General features: G+C 47.4%; 6 protein-coding genes across 6 annotated transcripts; 3 read left to right on the top strand and 3 right to left on the bottom strand.

Moving 5' to 3' along the window:
• Positions 1-264: 264 nt before the first annotated feature.
• Positions 265-1,065, top strand: DFJ58DRAFT_889596 (uncharacterized protein; the record flags this gene model as incomplete). Its single annotated transcript, XM_041394721.1, has 1 exon — positions 265-1,065. The coding sequence occupies one exon, from the start codon at positions 265-267 to the stop codon at positions 1,057-1,059; it is 795 nt and encodes a 264-aa protein (XP_041242295.1). The 3' UTR covers positions 1,060-1,065.
• Positions 1,066-5,558: 4,493 nt separating this feature from the next.
• DFJ58DRAFT_889592 (uncharacterized protein) lies at positions 5,559-6,660 on the bottom strand (the record flags this gene model as incomplete). Its single annotated transcript, XM_041394720.1, has 2 exons — positions 6,109-6,660; positions 5,559-6,055 (listed from the first exon to the last, which is right to left on the bottom strand). The coding sequence occupies exons 1-2, from the start codon at positions 6,575-6,577 to the stop codon at positions 5,559-5,561; spliced, it is 966 nt and encodes a 321-aa protein (XP_041242294.1). The 5' UTR covers positions 6,578-6,660.
• A 1,329-nt stretch (positions 6,661-7,989) lies between these two features.
• DFJ58DRAFT_795714 (lectin 2b) lies at positions 7,990-8,981 on the top strand. The gene is made up of 2 exons (XM_041390543.1): positions 7,990-8,217; positions 8,420-8,981. Exon 2 carries the CDS (start codon positions 8,428-8,430, stop codon positions 8,854-8,856), a length of 429 nt encoding a protein of 142 aa, XP_041242293.1. The 5' UTR covers positions 7,990-8,217; positions 8,420-8,427; the 3' UTR covers positions 8,857-8,981.
• Positions 8,982-9,501: 520 nt separating this feature from the next.
• Positions 9,502-10,128, bottom strand: DFJ58DRAFT_795711 (uncharacterized protein; the record flags this gene model as incomplete). Its single annotated transcript, XM_041390542.1, has 4 exons — positions 10,096-10,128; positions 9,905-10,040; positions 9,644-9,850; positions 9,502-9,569 (listed from the first exon to the last, which is right to left on the bottom strand). The coding sequence occupies exons 2-4, from the start codon at positions 9,984-9,986 to the stop codon at positions 9,502-9,504; spliced, it is 357 nt and encodes a 118-aa protein (XP_041242292.1). The 5' UTR covers positions 9,987-10,040; positions 10,096-10,128.
• A 3,306-nt stretch (positions 10,129-13,434) lies between these two features.
• DFJ58DRAFT_795702 (uncharacterized protein) lies at positions 13,435-14,605 on the bottom strand. The gene is made up of 4 exons (XM_041390541.1): positions 14,366-14,605; positions 14,171-14,311; positions 13,805-14,101; positions 13,435-13,753 (listed from the first exon to the last, which is right to left on the bottom strand). The coding sequence occupies exons 1-4, from the start codon at positions 14,507-14,509 to the stop codon at positions 13,649-13,651; spliced, it is 687 nt and encodes a 228-aa protein (XP_041242291.1). The 5' UTR covers positions 14,510-14,605; the 3' UTR covers positions 13,435-13,648.
• A 1,303-nt stretch (positions 14,606-15,908) lies between these two features.
• Positions 15,909-16,868, top strand: DFJ58DRAFT_795696 (uncharacterized protein). Its single transcript, XM_041390540.1, has 4 exons — positions 15,909-16,151; positions 16,205-16,256; positions 16,334-16,599; positions 16,660-16,868. The coding sequence occupies exons 3-4, from the start codon at positions 16,374-16,376 to the stop codon at positions 16,677-16,679; spliced, it is 246 nt and encodes an 81-aa protein (XP_041242290.1). The 5' UTR covers positions 15,909-16,151; positions 16,205-16,256; positions 16,334-16,373; the 3' UTR covers positions 16,680-16,868.
• Positions 16,869-17,892: the final 1,024 nt, after the last annotated feature.

Below are 17,892 nucleotides of genomic sequence, written 5' to 3'. Positions count from 1 at the left end.
TGTTCGTCTGGTATCATGCTCCGTATCCAACGTTGTCAGTTGTATGAAGGGTCTGGGACAGTAGTATGGCGGTGGATATACGTGAAGCAATTTTCAGACGCGTCAGACACTGGCACGTTCGAATGTCAATCCTCACGTGAATCAAAGTCAAGATCACAGAAAATATAAAGGTTGAGCAAAAGCGGCCCAAGTTGGGAACAATAATTTATAAAAGTTCGACCAGCTTCACAAAGCCCCTAAACGATTAGAAGCTCCTGTGCGACGATGGTAAAAGAGCCTTACATACAAGGAGGTCGCCTCCAACTGCAGATATCTCTATTCAACGACGAGAAATCCTCGTTCATATGCACTGCTCTCATCCGCAAGGCATTTACCCCTTTCACAAAATGCCAGGTCTTACTCGTCGAAATCGAGGATGTCCCTGTCAGAGCTGGCTTCCCCAATCCACTAATAGCGAAAATATTCGACCCTCGTTTCAACTACGAGCGCACAAACCCACTCCCAAGACAATGTCCCATCCCTTGGTCTGCTGCGAATGAAAAGGCCGCAGCTGACCGTCGTGCACTCGCACCGGGCGACAACTATAGCAGAGTCCCTCAGTGGGAGAGAGAGTTTTTGGACGGTTCATTGTGGGAAGAAACCTATTACTGCGAGTATGAGGATTTGTTTGCACGTGAAGTCGAATCCTACAGACGCCTTGGACACCTTCAAGACTCTACCATCCCCCGGCTCTATGGTTCTGGTCGAGTCGTTTCAGGCCACGGTGAAGGTCGCGCCATATCTCCACGGGTGCTTTTCATGGAATACATCCCAGGCGAGAACCTCGCAAACACCCAAGACCCCCATTCAGTCCCTAGTTCAGCATACCAGGAACTCGTGAAGGCCGTGAGCACCCTCGCGTCTTTCGGTATCATCCATACGAATATGCGTCCAAGCAACATTGTCGTATCCAACAATCACCCTAGACGAGTGGTGCTCATCGACTTTGGGTTGTGTGTATTTCGTTCTGACGAACCTGATAACAACTGGAAAGAGGCTGTCATGTGCGAAGGGGGATGAGAGGCAACTCCAGCGCTATATGGAAATGTTAGGCATTTGGCGCAAGGAATGGTACGCATAATGTTCGGGAGAACGTAGGTTGGCTTAATATTCCAGATTTTAAGACATGGTCTAACTGTCCACGAACTTTTCATAGGCGTAGCGTGGTCATAAACCGACTCGGGGAAACCAGTCACGGTCAATGCCTTCATGACAAGCTGATTCGCCAAATTATGATCATATGGTAGAAAGGAGCTCTGAACCGTTGAACGAGACCCACACGATGTGGCAGGATTAGCGCTGGAAGTCAGAGAGGCAAATATTTATTTAGTCCGATGGGGTTTTCTTGGAACGTACTTAAACTAGGCAAAGCCGAGCATCGCCGGCAGCAACCTTGCTACACAAACATTGTATGCTTCAAGTTATCGATGCATTTCGGGAACTCATCTGCATTTCCTAAGTCTCACATCCTCCAGACTCTAGATGAGTCGGGGGTACGTGCGTAACTCGCTGGATCTATAGTCAATCTAGAGCAGTGGTCCCACCAAGCTAGGCAGTTGTCCATAGTTTGCGCGGCTTCAGACGGGCCAAATGAAGAGTAAGTTGTGGGTGAGACACGAGAAAGTAGTGAACCGGTCTTGGTGCCCTGTAGGATATGATGGGTTTGGTTAGCGGGGATGTTAGTATGCATTGTGTATGCGTTGAAAAGGGGCGGTTGTACTAAAGGAAGAAACGGGGGAGGAGAACGAGACAAGAGAGGGATAAGAAATGCAAGACCACGATCCGCAAGAAAGATATCAAAAGCGAATTCCAAAAACTTAGAACGAAGACGCACGGTATGTAAACGAAAGCAAAAGTCCCCGCATCCTCCAATCGTCTCTGCCTCTTAGTGGAGGTCGATGTGGTGCACCACTCGACGAAAACGAACGCAAGTAGAAACGACCGAAACTCCTGCCCCAAAGTTCAAACCAAAAATCACCGAAGGCAAAAACCCACTCCGAAAATAAAATAAAATAAAAACCCACCTAAAAACAGCATTCTTGAATCTAACAGGCTCGATCTCCACGGCCTTTTCACCACTCGCTTTGCATATATCAAGGGTTGCGAGCAAGCTGGCTATGAGAAACCAGATTGAGGCGGGTTCCTGGGCCGCGGCTGTTGGGTGGGGATGTTGATTTTGGAATGAAGGATGAAAGGGTGGTAGTAGTAATGATTCAAGACCCGTTAGCTAGGACAACATGGTTAACTTGAAACGTACTGAATTTTCTACAATACAAGACCAGTGTGAGTGTTTAGGCCATCTGTGTGTGTGTGTGTGTGTGTGTGTGTGTGTGTGTGTGTGTGTGTGTGTGTGTTTTCGTATGTAGTATGTGTGTGAGAGAGTTTTGTGTGTGTGATTTTTGAACTGATCTAGCGCCATCATGATAGGCCCTGGAGTGCGGCTGCATTCACCTCTCACTAATGTTACAGTGCCCTCCGCGTTCGTACTACTTTGGAATGTTGTGTGCATCTTGTCACGGTGCTGTATTGCATTGCCTCTGATCATCGATCTAATGTTGGTTTTCAGCTGGCAGTGTGAAGTATTGTCTCACTGTGGCAAGCCTCGACCCCACCTTGTCAAGTCTGATGCGGCCTCTGTTACCTTTACCCATCAGCTGCTGTGCTGAATCTTGCGAGTTCTCATGCACATGATCAAGAAGAACTTTAGAGGATCGTTTCTTTAGGTCCGGACTCCATATGTAGAATTGGGCAGGTATTGATAACTCTCTTCGTCAACTTTCGCTCGAATCCACGGACTCTCATCCTGATCTCTGACTCATCGCGAACCTGCAGTTCGCCTTGGTGACCCTGCGCATCGACGAGGTTGAGAAGTTGATGCTCATTCTCGTCATTATGGCGGACGATAGGTTGTGGTTCGAATTTGTTGCGACGTGCCGTTCGGACTGCCGGCTCCGCCATGCAGGTCAAAACTCCATTCTAAGACGCGCAGGTGAGTCGTGTGGTTGAATCCTGGTTGTACAGCGACCTGCTCATACTCACTTCAATTCCACAAACATAGCTTTTGCAGCAATCTTTCTGTGTTTTGCAAGCTGTTGGGCCACATACCGCGCTGACATACATAGATGCTGTCAAATCAACAACAATGGCGAGGAAGGAGAAACGCATTTTATGTGCGAGGTGATATAGAATCTTCTGAGGGGAATTTCGAATGATTTCTCTGAGGACGGGGGAACACTATAGGACGACGGCCAGCTTTTATATCCTGCGTATACTAATGGGTATAATTCTGATGAATTTGGCAGAATCGTTATTGCTGTCAGATGGCAGAAATTTAGGCAGAACCTGCAAGAGCTTATTCGATTGATTACGACCATTTTATCATAACCTGTCACCGGGCATCGACAATTCTCTTCTTTGTCACCACAGGACGCTCGCTCGAATCCTCGGTCTTTCATTCCAATCTCTCAGTCATCGCTTCATCATTTCAACCTGCAGTGACCTTGCGCAATGGCGAAGTTGAGAAGTTGGTATTCACATTCAGAATCCCACACGGCTATCCCTCCTTCGTCAACACCACAACCTCCAACTTCAATGCTCGCCCGACATTCCTAGTTTCTCATTCCTATTCCTCTCCATCATTTGAATCTGTGGTTCGCCATGACCCTGAAACTGGTGCGTAGAGACAATGATGAGATATCAGTCGGAAATTGATACTCATTCTTGTCTCGGTGCACTTGGTCAAAATTCCTAGTGCTTGTCGTTCCGATCTCTATCCATTATTTGAACCTGCAGTACGTGACGCAACCTCGATGAGCTTGGTCAAATTTCCTGGTGTTTGTCGTGGCTGGCTGCCACCACAGCTCCCTTTAAGGTTTTAGTCTCCATCTGACAATCACGACGACATCAAGTCAATCCATGGCATACCAAGACGACTATATACTCCCTCGGAGACAAGGGACAGTGTTGACGAAACAACTATCAAGGTACTAACGTTCTTCCTCGTCAACCGTGTCCCTTGCACCTCATCCAACACTTGCTCAATGAATAAATCACTCTCGAGCTCCCCACGCTGCTCTTTGATGGAAAGTACTGCGCAGGCAGTGTCATGAAACCTCTTTATCATACTTTATCTTTGTTGCCACCTTTTTCACTTTCGTCATAACGCGCGCTCCTATGTGACCTTGGAGTTTAGCCACATACCAGAAAATGACACGTCTGTCACGGATCACGATCGGCAACGAAGTGGCGTCTCATTGGCTCCATCACATATATCGAGAAGGATCCATGAGCTAGCCTTCGAGGTCAATGTTAGATGAACAGATTCAAGCTGCGCAGTGCGTTCCATCTTCGTACGGCCTCCCAATATTAATCATTAACAGCAACGATCGCTCGTTTCGACAGCCTCTCAAACTCAAGCTTAGTGGACCACGAGCGAGACTAAGCATGATCAATTATTTTCAGACATCCATTGCTTGAGCAGCACAAAAATTTGTCCAAAAACAACTGTACTGATTGACTCCGAACTAGGTACAATTGCACCATCAACCATGATATCAAAGTGAAAGCAGAAACATGACTCACTGTTGCGACATGCCGTTTGGGCTGCCACACAAAGAACGATTCACTAAGTGGCCCCAATCTCCCCAATCCCGTTTCTCGTTGTGTCAGTGTGCATATGTTCATATTTGTCTTTGGTGGAGAATATGCCTTCTTCATATCCGAGTTCCCTTTGGAGCCGCCGTGGCTACACAGTCATACAGACGAAGTGAGTAGATTGGCATGGTGCTCACATGCGTTCATAAACTATTCCAGGAATGCTCTTTTCCATCCCTCGATGCGATGGCATGCACGCACGCAGCATATCCATATGCTGTTACAGCCGCATTTCGATCGAACTGTTCGCTATTCACTCATATCCATGTGACAGCCTCTCGATAGATCGAGCATTGTTCGTGTGGTTTGCAAGTGGAACAGCGGCCTGTTGATTATTAAGTTCGAACTTAACTGAGTCGTATTCGCACTTTCGATTTCAACAGCGATCGATGAAGACTCAGGCGAGTTACATACTCTGTTACAGCGATGTAATGAAACTACAAATTTGCATGTGGAAAGAAACTTGTCCAAGCTACCGCATCGTATGCGCCAGGAGGGTAGTGATCGTAAGCTCAGCATCATAAGTACAATTAGAGTAAGACGTGCAGAAATGTAATAGACCACTAAAGTGAAAACTCCATATCTCTGAGGCTTCGCAGAACTACGCCGCATAAAGCGTATCGACAGCCTCTCCTTAAAATAGGATGTCAAAATCACTCCAAATGAATATGCTATCGCAATGGAAGCCACACGCCACAATGTCTGCTCTGCGTGTCTCGGAAACAAGAAATTCCAGCCCAGGCAATGTATCCCTCCAAACAGCATGCCACTGATGCCTCCGATAATGGCGACTATGATCTGTCCCCGAGTCAGGCCACTAGACCATCGGACCCCGGGCCCACGGTCAAATAGTAGAGACCGAATGATTAACAATGCACTTTGTCTTTTGCTACATAGAATGCAGGCAAATCAGAACAAGTTCTGCCAGGAATATTGATGACAATGACGTACTCGTTGACTAAGCTGTCGCGTGGTGGAGGAGTAGTTGCCTTCGAGTTCCAATGAACAACATGAGGACGCCCTACGTCCTTCGGCTTCTTCCACCACAAGCCATAGGCAATGCAGGTCAGAGCAGCTATACCCAGGGTGTCAATTTCAGGCAGTGTCACTGGGAGGTTCTGGGCGTAGCGGGCGATGAGCTGGATGATGAACCACACCAGCTGAAGAATGGCGACCCATTTGGATAGCACATCACCCTTACTTCGATCTTCTATGTCTGCCTCCGTGATGACAGGCATCTCTACGGATCCGTCACGAACAAACTGCAGGAGTTCATCGGGTGTGAGAGTGGCCCGCGGCTTACCATCGACGTAGAGCATGAATCCACCCATCCAGGCGAAGAACCCATGTGTTAGTGTCCATCCTGCTATTCATCTTAGTTTCTATTTGATTGAATAGTCTGAGTATGTAACTGACTTGCGCTTGAACTTGCGCTTGAACTTTTGCTTGAATTTGAGATGTCGTCGAGTAACAAAATTTCCGGCTCGCCCTGCCATACGACTTGACAGTCTTCATGGGGCTGGGAGCGTTGCGCATCAAAGGCATCATTGAAGTCTTTTGCAACTTGACGAGCACACAAAAACTGCCATGCGGCCCAGGAGATCACGAATTCAGGGCCGAGCAACGCCATAACCATGAGGAGTAGACGACGAAAGGTAATAGCAACTTTCCCCTCGTCCATACGCGGAACGTCCGGATGGATGGCAGTCCATGTGCATGCAAACAAAGTTAACCAACAGCTCAAGAGAATGTCCCACAAGGTCCTGGTATTGCAGAATGAAGAGTCATTGACATCGAGTGTATGAATATGGGTATCGTTGAGACTTGGGAGTGAAGCGACAACAAATGGAATGCAGAAGAGGACAGCGTAGAGTAGGAGGGTCATGGTGAAGTTGAGGGCATATCGTAGGCCATCTGTTCATTCTACTCTCTTTTGATGGGTACCTGCAGCCGGCGCGTGTATCAATGCATGCATGATTGATTGATTGATTTCGCGTTACCATCGCGCCATTAAGGAGTTTGTAGCACCCTGTTATGTAACTTATGACCCTGCCAAAAAGACCGAACAGCCGGTCTCTTTAGCCCTGGTACCCTGGATTAGATATTCTTTCCCTGGTTGGCACCCTGGTTCTGCACTCTTCATCTCGTTCCCTTCACACTACCCATCCCTATATATCCTTTATCTATCATTACATATCATATGGTTAGACTTTTTTGAATATAATGTTAACTCGAGCATTGACTGGAATTGAGTGTTGAGTGCTTGCTCGGCTCGCAAGCACCACCCGAACGATACTCGCGCATTTTTGAATCTCCACCCAGGAATATGTTTAAATTTATAGTCAACCAGATACGTGTATAGCAATTTACACAAAATAATAGACCGACATGCATCAACAGACGACATGAATGGAAAAAAAATGGAACAGGGACGATGCACAGCGTGAGGAAATATTACGGGTGGCTTTGCACGCCGCAACTCACGTCCTCCAGACTCTAGATGAGTTGGGGTACGTGCGTAACTCGCTGGATCTATAGTCAATCTAAAGCAGTAGTCGACGGTACGCTCTGCCAAGTTGGAGAGTTGTCCATGGTTTGCGCGGCTTTAGACGGGCCAAGGAAAGAGTATGTCGTAAGTGAGACATGAGAAAGTAGTGAACCAGTCTTGGTGTGTAGGATACGATGGGTTGGGTTAGCGGGGGTGCTGGGATGGGTTGTGTGTGCGTTGAAAAGTGAAAGGGAGGAAAAGGCAAAGGGGAGGGGAACGAGACAAGACAGGGATATAATGCAAGGCCATGATCCGCAAGAAAGGCATCAAAAGCGAATTCTAAAAACTTATAACGAAGACGCACGGAATATAACGTTGAGTCATCCGTAATTATGTGAGTAAGCTGTTCAGTGAGAAGGTCTGCTCACATGTCCATCAGATCATGTAGGAAATGACCGTGATATTACATAGCGTTTACTTATGGACCTGGTATGTGTGCTCGCATTCTATATATGGAGTCCTTCGATGCTATCACAGTCAAACTGAGTTTCCGCTCTGTAGGTCCGCATCAATGGCATTCGTCCGGAAAGCGCTGAGAACTTAGAAGGACATGTTGGGAAGTGATGTTGTTTTGTGTACTGTGTGTGCTTGTTATTCTAGATATTTGGAGTCCCCCGGTACGGCTAGATAGCGGTAGGGTACTGCGGTCCTTAAGGTTGGCACTCACCCGTTTGATATGGATAGCGGGGTTTTCCCCATAGCCGATAGGGCTTCACAGCTTGAAGCTCTGAAATTATGATCTTACCCCTGTAGAGTCATAAGAAGTCAACGAACTTTCAACTTCCGACTATCAATCGTGTTCCTAATAAGTACCACATGTCAATGAACGTTACGGGACGTTACACTGCCCAGCTGCAGAAATTCGTGGTATCTGATCAGATGCATTGTAATTCAAACACCGCTGTCCTGTTTTATGTTTGACGATTGGCCTATTCTGCAAATGTCTGTGGCCGGCACTCGGGCTGCAATTATGAGACGTCAACCATCGGTTAGACTAACATCCGGAGGGACTTGTTTTATGTAGCCTAACTGTCCTGGGGAAACGCCGAGCAGCGTTGGGCGTCGTATAAAGAGCCTGCGACGTACACCGCTTTCTCCAGTTTACTTATCCTTGCAATCAGGTTAGCGAAAAGCCTAGCACGAATCTGCCAGTCAACGTTGTCTGATATTACCCTCATACAGAAATAATGCCTTACACTATCGCAGTCAGAACCATCGACACCACTGCCGGCGACCCTGGTTTCACGGTCGTCGAGAAAACTGTGTGGTATTACGCCAATGGCGGGACGTGGTCTAACACAGACTCTATAGAGACCCTCGTCATGGGCGGCAGCGGCACGTCTGGTGCGCTCCGCTTCAGAAATGGCGCCGGGGAGGACTTCCTAGTGACGCTGGGCGTCCATAACTATAATGTATGGTGCGACGCCGTCATTGACCTCGCGCCTGGAGACACGGGCTTGAAGATTCACCCCGAGTACTACACGGCTGGCCCTAGGAAGTCAAATTGGACTCAACTAGCTGAGGTCCGGAAGACGAGCGCAAAGGGAACTACAGTGGATGTCAAGTTCGTCACGCAGGAGGGACACGACTTGGTCGTCCACATTACTATTTCTTGAGTTGTCGTAGTACCAAAGGAGTTGTGGGACGGCGGCCCGGACGTACGATTGGAAATCGAATGTACTATTGCCAAGGCGAGCTCGATATAAGTGATTTGATAGCGAACATGCTTGAGAAGAACTTTCGGTATGAATTTTTTATGGTTAATAGAAAGATGGAAAGCGACCGCCGACATCGTTACACTTGAAGTGGACAGGCTCTGTCAAATTTGGAAGCCAGATCCGGTATTCAATCATGTTGGTACTTACTAGATGTCCACTAGAGTTCGCGCATTTTTTGGGCAACGTCTATTACTCCACAACACACAAACATTAAAATTTAATTCTTTGGCAGCTGTATGAGGGGCACCGCTGGACAAAATTAAACAAATAGTTGCGCGGTGAAATTCAAAATTTTCGACTGAAAACCAATCGTCAAATCAGAAAAAATAATTTTGTGTGATCATTATCAACGCATTCCAGATTTTAATTTCCTCAAGATTGCGTCCTCCTGCTGAAATCTTTGTAACCTGCACACCATCTGGACTCCAGCATACTGAGTCGACATCTTCACCGGGTTTCCCCCACCGTCCCATATGCAAGATAGTCCCTGGCAACAGCACTTGACAATACGTGTTCTAATCTTAGAATACCAGAGCTCTCAGCTTAATGGATTTCCGAAGCGGTGTTCCCTCTAGAGTGTTCGGGTCTTGGAAACCAGTATGAGGGGTCAACTTCACAACATTGCCATCCTGTATCGAATCAAAGCTGACACCCTTTTAGCTCGACGGAAAGCTCCCCCAGGCACAGTCAGCGTATATAAGAGCGACAGGCACCGAGTCTTTCTCGAAATCGACACTGCGGGAGTTGCATAGTGCAATCTGCCAATTTACAGCTGCATGTGATATAGGACGCCATATGTTTATGATTTGGAAGCGTATGCGAAGGAGGGAAGGAGCTTCTGTTGGCAGGAGGAGCCTATGAACACGAGCGATGAACGATGCAGTCGGAGGAGCTGGTACGAACGAGCCATTGGCATGTTTTATATTGCACGTTAGTTCTGAATTACAATTTGACGTTGTTTCATCTCCCGTTTGACCGTATAGCCGGTCGTATGACCGTACAGTGACCCGTACCGTACCGTTGAACATTTCGAATACATTGTACGACATACAGTATGGTATGGGTAGAGTCTAAAGGTCACTGGCAGCGCATCAGGTGCTGGACTAGAACTGACAGAGCGCTTGCTTGAACTCCCCTTTGACCTACGGGGCCAGCCAAAGAATGACCAAATGGTCCGGAAGTGACACTTCGTTGACCACGGTGCATGGCCGCATGAGATAAGCGACGATCATTGGTAGACTGCATGGAAGAGGCGTCTGAAGGTCCTTGCCACATTGTAGCAGGCGGCTGCGAGCAGTCCTGTGGTTCCTCATGACGAAGTAGTTGGGACTAGCCTCTGCTGATACGAGGAATGAGAGTATGCACTACTAGGGCATTATATACTTGATGGAGGCAAGCACATTCTCTGGAACAATAGAGATCACCATCCCCGGGTCACTCCGGGATCAAAATCAGAATCAAAAGTTCACACTCACCGCCTCCCAACGCTCTTGGATATCTTGGATCCCCTCACCACCTACTACCCCATCAACGATCGCTTCGCATCACCGCGCAATCACCTCCCAGGCTCAAGCCGCGAAGGAGTAGATGTGCTGGAGTAGATGGAAAGACGACTCCACCCACCCAACATAAAGAACTTGGGACTCACTAAGTAGCACAGGCACACCACAATTCCGTTTCTCTTCGTGTGCATATGTTCAAATTTCGCGTATTACAGTCGGATACGCGCCATGGCAGTCCCAAAATAAAATGAGCAAGATCCGGTTTCCTCAACGTTCAACTAATAGTGGTGCATCGATGCCCAAACGCTACACCCCGTGCATCGGATCTTCCTTGTTTGTCTCCATTTGGTCTGTTGATTATATAAACCGGCATCGCAAATTGACCGATCGACGGTAAATAGGCCTTAGGCCTTATTATCTCACTTTCATCATAACGCGTGCTCCTATGACCTTGGGCGTTAACTACATACCAGAAAATAACGCGCCTGTCGCGAATCATCATCGGCAACGAAGTGGTGTCTCGTTAGCTCCATCACGCACATCGAGAGAGACCCATGAGCTAGCCTTCGAGGCCAACATCAGACGAACAGATTCAAGCTGCGCAATGCGTTCCGTCTTCATACGGCGGCCCTACAGCCTCCCAACATTAATCATCAACAGCAATGATCGCTCGTTTCGACAGCTTCTCGAACTCAAGCTTAGTGGACCATAAGCAAGACTAGGCACGGTCATTCATTTTCAGACAAGTTCAAACATCAAACATCCATTGCTTAGGCAGCGCGAAAATTTGTCCCAGACCGACTGTACAAATTCACTCTGAACTAGGTATTGCACCATCAACCATGATACCAAAGTGAAAGCAGAAACATGACTGACTGTCGCGACGTGCCGCTCGGGCTGCCCGCTCAATTTTCAAACGCATCTGGAACCTCCAGGCTAGGGTGCGCAGGTGAGTCATGTGGTTGAATCCCGGTTGCACAGCGACCTGCTCATACTCACCTCAGGTGCACAAACCATGGTCTCGCAGCAATCTGCTTTTGTAACGCAAGCTCCCGTGCCACATGCACTGACAGACATAGATGCTGTCAGAGCAACAACAACGGCGAGGAAGGAGAAATGCATTTTCTGTGCGAGGTGATATGGAATCTTCTGAGGGGGGGTCTCGAATGATATCTCTGAGGATGGGGGAACACTATAGGGCAACGACCAGCTTTTATATCCTGCCTATACTTAGTATAGGCACGATTCTAATCGATTTGGCAGAATTGTTATGGCTGTCAGATGGCAGAAAAGACACTCCACCCACCCAACACCAAGAATGACTCACTAAGCGGAACAGGCACACCCCAATCTCCCAAATTCCGTTTCTCATTGTGCCAGTGTGCATATGTTCAAATCTCATGTATTACAGTCGGATACGCACCACGGAAAGCCCCAAATAGAACTGAGCAAGACCTGATTTCCTCAACGTTCGACTATGGTGCATCGATGCTCAAACGCGAGTCTACACCCCGTGCGTCGATATTAGTGCTCCCTGGGCCTGATCTTCCTCGTTTGTCTCCGTTTGTCTGTTGATCGACTATATAAACCCATCGACTGACGACATATATATGTAAGGCCTTATCTCTTCTCTTCTCTTTCCATTCAATCCGCCCCCTCATCCAGGTTATCTCATACTTATCCAATGTAGGCGTTCTCGTTGACAAACGACCCCGATCATTGTGGCACACTTGTACTGTTGTTCAAGCCTCGTCTGTAAGTCTGCATATGGTTTTATCGTTATTCCCACTAGTGACCTTCAAGCTTTAGGACCGCTCTCACAAGTCCCCTCCGCTGGATAGCACGGCGATTTGGAAATCATTGAGTTCGCCTTTCTTTTTCTGCCCCACCGAACTCAGTTTATAATGGCGTGCTCTCCAGTCTTGAGCTTGAGCGCCCTATTGCCCATCCAGAAAAAGAAACCTGTTCCTCATTCGACCTTGCTTGGGACCTCGTTGTCGTGCAGTGGTTATGTTTGCCAGTGTAGAGAATAAAGCGAACTACTGTGTGTCTCGTTCCTCCTTGGTTTTACCAGTGATCATTTTCTGTATTCAGCGTTCATTAGAGCAAGTACGCGTTTTTATCGTCCTGCAGCATCAGTATTACCCCACATGATGGTAACACCTAGTTCGTGGATGATGACGCCTCCTCATTTATCTGTCCATCCCGAACCCCAGACTCGCACTCGTCGCTATACCACTTCAAGGACCGATAGTTAGTTCATCTTTGGAGTGGGTTCTCGTTTGAATTGAGCTAGATTTATGTTCTTGATACGCGGTATTATTAGCGTGTGGTGTCTTGTATTCATGACGAGATTGCCTTTGGTTCTCTCAAAAACTTGGGTCCCCATGGCAAACAGTTTACGTGCTTGTTGAAATCATTGCTTGAGCCTTTGTGCCCTTGACTATTTCATGAGTTTGTCGTCCGTTTCTAGATCGTCTTGGAAAACTCAATGTACTATACAGACCTCTCGCTTGCGAATGCCCATCCATACACCGTTCTTCACTCGACCTCGCTTAGGACCTACACACGTTGTGCACGATTTGTCCATATTCATGCGGCCACCATTGGATGGAGAATAATAATTGTCGAAGGGAATCATCGTATGTCTCTTTTCGGTTTCGGCGTTCCATTGATAATTATTTGCGTTGTGTAGTTTCATTACTCGCTTGACTCTTCTGGATCCTATATGCAATCATGGCTAGATCGCACGGTGCATCCACTGCTGTGATGAGATACGGTGCTAGAGAGATATAGATGGAATATCCATCTCTCATCATATGCATTGTCCTGTGGCTGCAAGTCTAATGTCCCCCAAACTGAGTCGAGATATGCGCACAACTTGCCGGATCGATGGTTTGGTCTCACATCTACGTTCCTGGTGATTGGCACCAGGGCCGATGAATTACTTGGACAAGATGTCCCTTGACAGACGAATGCAAAGGCAGCTCTTCCCACAAGGCAAGATCGTTCTAGTGTGATGCGCCGAAGTTAATTGAAGCCCATTGAGAATCCTGAATCCTGAAAACAAAGATACCGATTGTCGCAACTACAGGCCCAAGTTAAACGCCCGAAACATTAAAGTACATCGATGTCATCATACAAAAACATATACAATCACCCCGGAAAGCAAGCGTGCAGAAGGTTGATTACTCAACCTTCATAACGCTTTCAATGCGTTTCTGTTGAACGCGTCTTTTGAGGTCTGTCCACATCGGGTATCCGAATATCATCGTACAGCCAACATAAGCAGCCTGAAGACAAAGTTAAGGTGTGAGGCTCAGAAAGTCGCGAGACAGGCGCACCGTCACTATAGTACCCTTAACATATTGCCTGCAAAGTGACCAGGTATAAAGCGTTTCAGCGCCATGAATGGTGCAGAGTATTGTGCAGGCGGTTCGGAAGGAAAGACCAAGACCAGTGGCGTTTCTAAACGCGTGCGCTGGAGAGAAGAATGCATCCATAGTGGCGACAGGTATGGAGAGGAATGTAGTGTCAGGCGGTGGCGACGAAAGGAAATAGAAGTATGCGAACAACGCGATTCCTGTGATGGCAGCAGTCGTGCGAGGAATCTGGAATGTGGTTATTTGTGGAGCTTTGAGCTATAGTACATGGATATATATAACTGTCAGAGACAAGACTGACTGAAAGAAAAGGTTATCAAGACGTACCATACCAAGACCCTCCTGAGCCTCTGCCTTCATACTCAGAAGCCGGGGTTTGACTTCCTCGTACCCTGAAAGCGGCGGTTCGAATGACACCCGGGTCGTATTCGATTGTCCGGACTTGAGCTTATACACAAGTGTCATACCCTGGTAGATTTGTCAACACAGGCAAGCATAGGACGTCCGTTTCCCTGGGCCTACCTTGGAGTCAATGCCAGACATCTCAGCAGTGAGCACGTTGCCCTCGACTTTCCCGAAATATTTGACATATGCAACCAATGTATCAGGATGGTTCTTCATGTACATGCATAGGAAGCCAGACTTGGAAGCGACCGGGTCCGACATGTTTGCCTTAGAAGACTGGGAACGATGAGTACTAGAGTTATAAAGCCAGTTTCACTCAGGGCGCCAAATCGCCGCTGTCCAGTTGGCAATGGCAATCGGCTGCAATCGGCTGCGATGTGGCCTGATCATGAGTTTATGTAATTTAGACCAGTATAGGCCTTCGTCCGGACTATCGTGACGCGCACTACGACCTCCCATGGGACCCATGTTTACATTGTACACAGCGCTCGTTGTCATACAGGATCTGTGCAAATTCCCGCGGCGTGGCACACCCGAATGTTTGGATAAATCAAAATAATAAATTTCAACGAAGCAAACCATATCTTCCTAATCCCTAAAGCTGACCAGGTCGGCGTAGTTCGAAATGGCATCGCGAGCTCTGTAAGGCGTAGAGGAATCTCCATGTAAGTGTTCTTTGTTCTGCCCCATATCCTGCTTGTCAACGTTGCTTACTACATGCTGGTCCATTTGAGGGCACAACGCTGGCAGTGTTGTGTAAGTATTAGGGTTACAGAGATGGTGATATCGAGATGGCGATGATATATGCAGTAAACTTGGGCATGTTCGTCTTCCAGCAGCCTTTGATATACGCTAGATTTGGCGGAATCGGCCCTCAGAAGTGCCTAGACTTGTTACTGGACGACTTGCACAGTTCCGACCATTGGCCGATCATCAGGTATCCATGTGGCGAGCTCAAGCCGGTATGCAGTGCATATATAACCCGTCGAACTAAGTTGGTATTTACGCCTTACTTTCTCCCGAATCTTCTCGTTGTGCTGTCTGGTGTTTAGATCCATGAATAACCGATGAATCACTCAAACCCTCGGGTCATTTCTCCATAAACGCCGGGGGCTTGTTGCGTTTTTCTAGCAGCCTTGTACCCAGTAGAATTGATGGAATCGACCTGAATCGCGCACCTCAGCTAAACATGTTACTGCACAACCTGCGGCGCGGTCAATCCCCACAGTTTCGATCACTTGAACAGTGCTCAAATATTCATGAATCAAGCTCGAGACAGCTGGTATCTTGGCGACCCAAACTGGTATTTACCCCTTTCCTCTCTCCTGAATTCTCCTTATACTGCCTGGTTTCTAGATCCAAGAACCACCACTACGAATCGTTCAAACCCTTGGGCCATTTTCTCATAAATACCCGGACTTGTTGCATTTTTCAACAAGCAACTTCGTTTGAAGGAATAGAGTCGCCCATGCTTGGTATGAATGATATTTCTAACCCATAACGCCATCATTGAGTCGGGCCCACAGCACCTGCAGCTCAAACAGTACATCTTCTACGCTATCATGATGCTCGACTTGGATGTCAGATGCTCGTCTTAGCTGTGAGCTGTCCAATGTTAGGCAACGTCAACACCTCTTTGATAACGAAATTGCCGGCACAGCGACTGTCACGATATTGACCCAGACTCTGTCTGGACGTTGAGCGATCGACCAGGATATGGCACGTTGATGGTTGGTGCTGATATGGTTTCATATCTTGAAAGGTCTATATCGACTGGAAGCCAGATAAATTGATGGTTTGGCAGGTTTCGACTGTCTTGTCGAGCCCCAACTAGATGGTTAAACGAGACTGACAGAAAACACTACATGCCTTGTCGAGTGAAGGTGTAAAAGACAGTGAAAATGTGGGCTTTTTATCTGATTGAACTACGCGTCTTTTAGCTAACATGCATTCGAGTTATGTCTGGCCTGTCTAACCCATGGTGCTCTGTTTACCCCAAGACCGAACGGTACGCAGATACTTCATACACCCGTATCATGTCCTCCTTCCACCCAACATCGCCTCTATTTATTTCTCAATAAGCAGCGTCCTACATATTGTTCAATCAACAATAGCACCAATATGAATGCGGAAACACTCACTAGTCAGGAGTGATGCATATACCACCACCGCAGACAGCTTGTTTATCGCAGCAGTCACTATTCTTTTCGCAATTCTCGTCACGTCCGCTACAGAGTGGTTCCCTTGCTGTGACAGACATTATAGATGCTGTCAATGCAACAATTTGTTGAGGTGGTATGATCTACTGAGGACTCGAACGATTTCTTTGAGATGGGTGGGCGCTGGCTCCGGTAGGAAGATGACTTGATTTTATATCAGCCCTACTCAATTACATTTTTTCCCATTTTTAGCGAACGAGTGTATATTGTGATGGGATGATGGGGAACTATGGGGAAAAAGCAAGCGAGAGAAAATAGAATCCATCATCCATGACTGTTGACATTGGACTTCGAACCTTTGAGCTGCGTCGTTCAATGTGCTAGCTTGACATCTTCTAATCTCAGTGCGCGCTGCTGTGTATCAGAACGACCTCAATTACAGTGTGTTGCATATCAAACTGCAGTATGAGCTTTTGAAAAACTCGGCCTCATTGCCTTTACCGCGACTTTTGCATCCAAATTAGGGAAAGTGATACTTCCGCTCGCTTGAACGCATTTGGATGCAAATTTTTAAGCGCGGTCAAGGCAAGCTGGGAGGCCGAGTTTTTCAAAAACTCGTACTGCAGTTTGATATGCAACACACTGTAGGACTCATTTTATTGCTTTCATTATCACGAGGTCTGTCACTTGTAAATTACTTATAAGACATAAAATGGAATTGAGTGGGACTCTGGGGCTATTATCATGAAAAGGTTTGGCGAAATGATTGTAGCCATTTTGACGTGCCTGCCTCAGTCGTGATGCACTCGTGACGTGGCTGTGACGAAGCAAAATGCCACGCCAGATATTGAAGTTGATGATTTGTATCACGATTCACAGGTCTTGACCGTCTTGTTGAGCTCCGGGTCCTAGTCAACTAGCTGTGTTGCTAGCAGAACTCGGAAGTTTTGCCAGCCGGTTTGGTACTAAAACTGGTTGTGCCTGGTGACTGGTCCACGGCAGAACTCATGCGAGAGGAGGGTGGCAGAACCTGGCAGAACTCGAGGGTATCCGAGACTGATGTTGAGTCCCACTAAGCCTCGCTGGCTGACTGCATGCTAGAACTTCTTCGCTGCGCCAAGAAAATGTCCCAGTCGACTTGCAAAGTTGTGAACGGGGACTACCATGTTAGCTTTCGGCTGCATGCGAGATTTAAAAACTCTTGCCAGTGGATGACCTGCAAGCTTATAATCAGCCACTAGCTCCATTCGCTAGTGGCCAAGCGAACGGCCTTTCTTTGTGGAAAAACCTCCCAATCAATCTCGAAATCCACCCATTCGAGGTCTTTGCTGTGGCAATCCTCTGAATTGTACGGCATGCAGGCGAAGTAGAGCGCACATTCTCTGATCTCGGCACGACATAATCCATGCGACGGTGTAATCTCTCAGTTGATACATTTGATACACTCAGCAAAATTCATGCAAACCTTTGACACCACAGCGCTGG

The sequence above is a fragment of the Suillus subalutaceus genome (genome assembly GCF_016647625.1).
Source record: "Suillus subalutaceus strain FC151 chromosome Unknown DFJ58scaffold_77, whole genome shotgun sequence".
In the NCBI taxonomy this organism is placed as follows: Eukaryota; Fungi; Basidiomycota; class Agaricomycetes; order Boletales; family Suillaceae; genus Suillus; species Suillus subalutaceus.
The sequence above is the reverse complement of the archived record's forward strand: the minus strand, read 5'-3'. Positions and strand labels throughout refer to the sequence as shown.

Excerpts from the sequence above, each read along its gene's own strand:
- DFJ58DRAFT_795702 (XM_041390541.1), bottom strand. The coding sequence starts at position 14,509 with ATGTCGGACCCGGTCGCTTCCAAGTCTGGCTTCCTATGCATGTACATG. Across the intron at positions 14,312-14,365 it reads TGTCTGGCATTGACTCCAAG|GGTATGACACTTGTGTATAA; the intron begins GTAGGCCCAGGG and ends CAAATCTACCAG. Across the intron at positions 13,754-13,804 it reads TTAAGGGTACTATAGTGACG|GCTGCTTATGTTGGCTGTAC; the intron begins GTGCGCCTGTCT and ends CTTTGTCTTCAG.
- DFJ58DRAFT_795696 (XM_041390540.1), top strand. The coding sequence starts at position 16,374 with ATGCGGAAACACTCACTAGTCAGGAGTGATGCATATACCACCACCGCA. Across the intron at positions 16,600-16,659 it reads ATGGGTGGGCGCTGGCTCCG|CGAACGAGTGTATATTGTGA; the intron begins GTAGGAAGATGA and ends TCCCATTTTTAG.
- DFJ58DRAFT_795714 (XM_041390543.1), top strand. The coding sequence starts at position 8,428 with ATGCCTTACACTATCGCAGTCAGAACCATCGACACCACTGCCGGCGAC.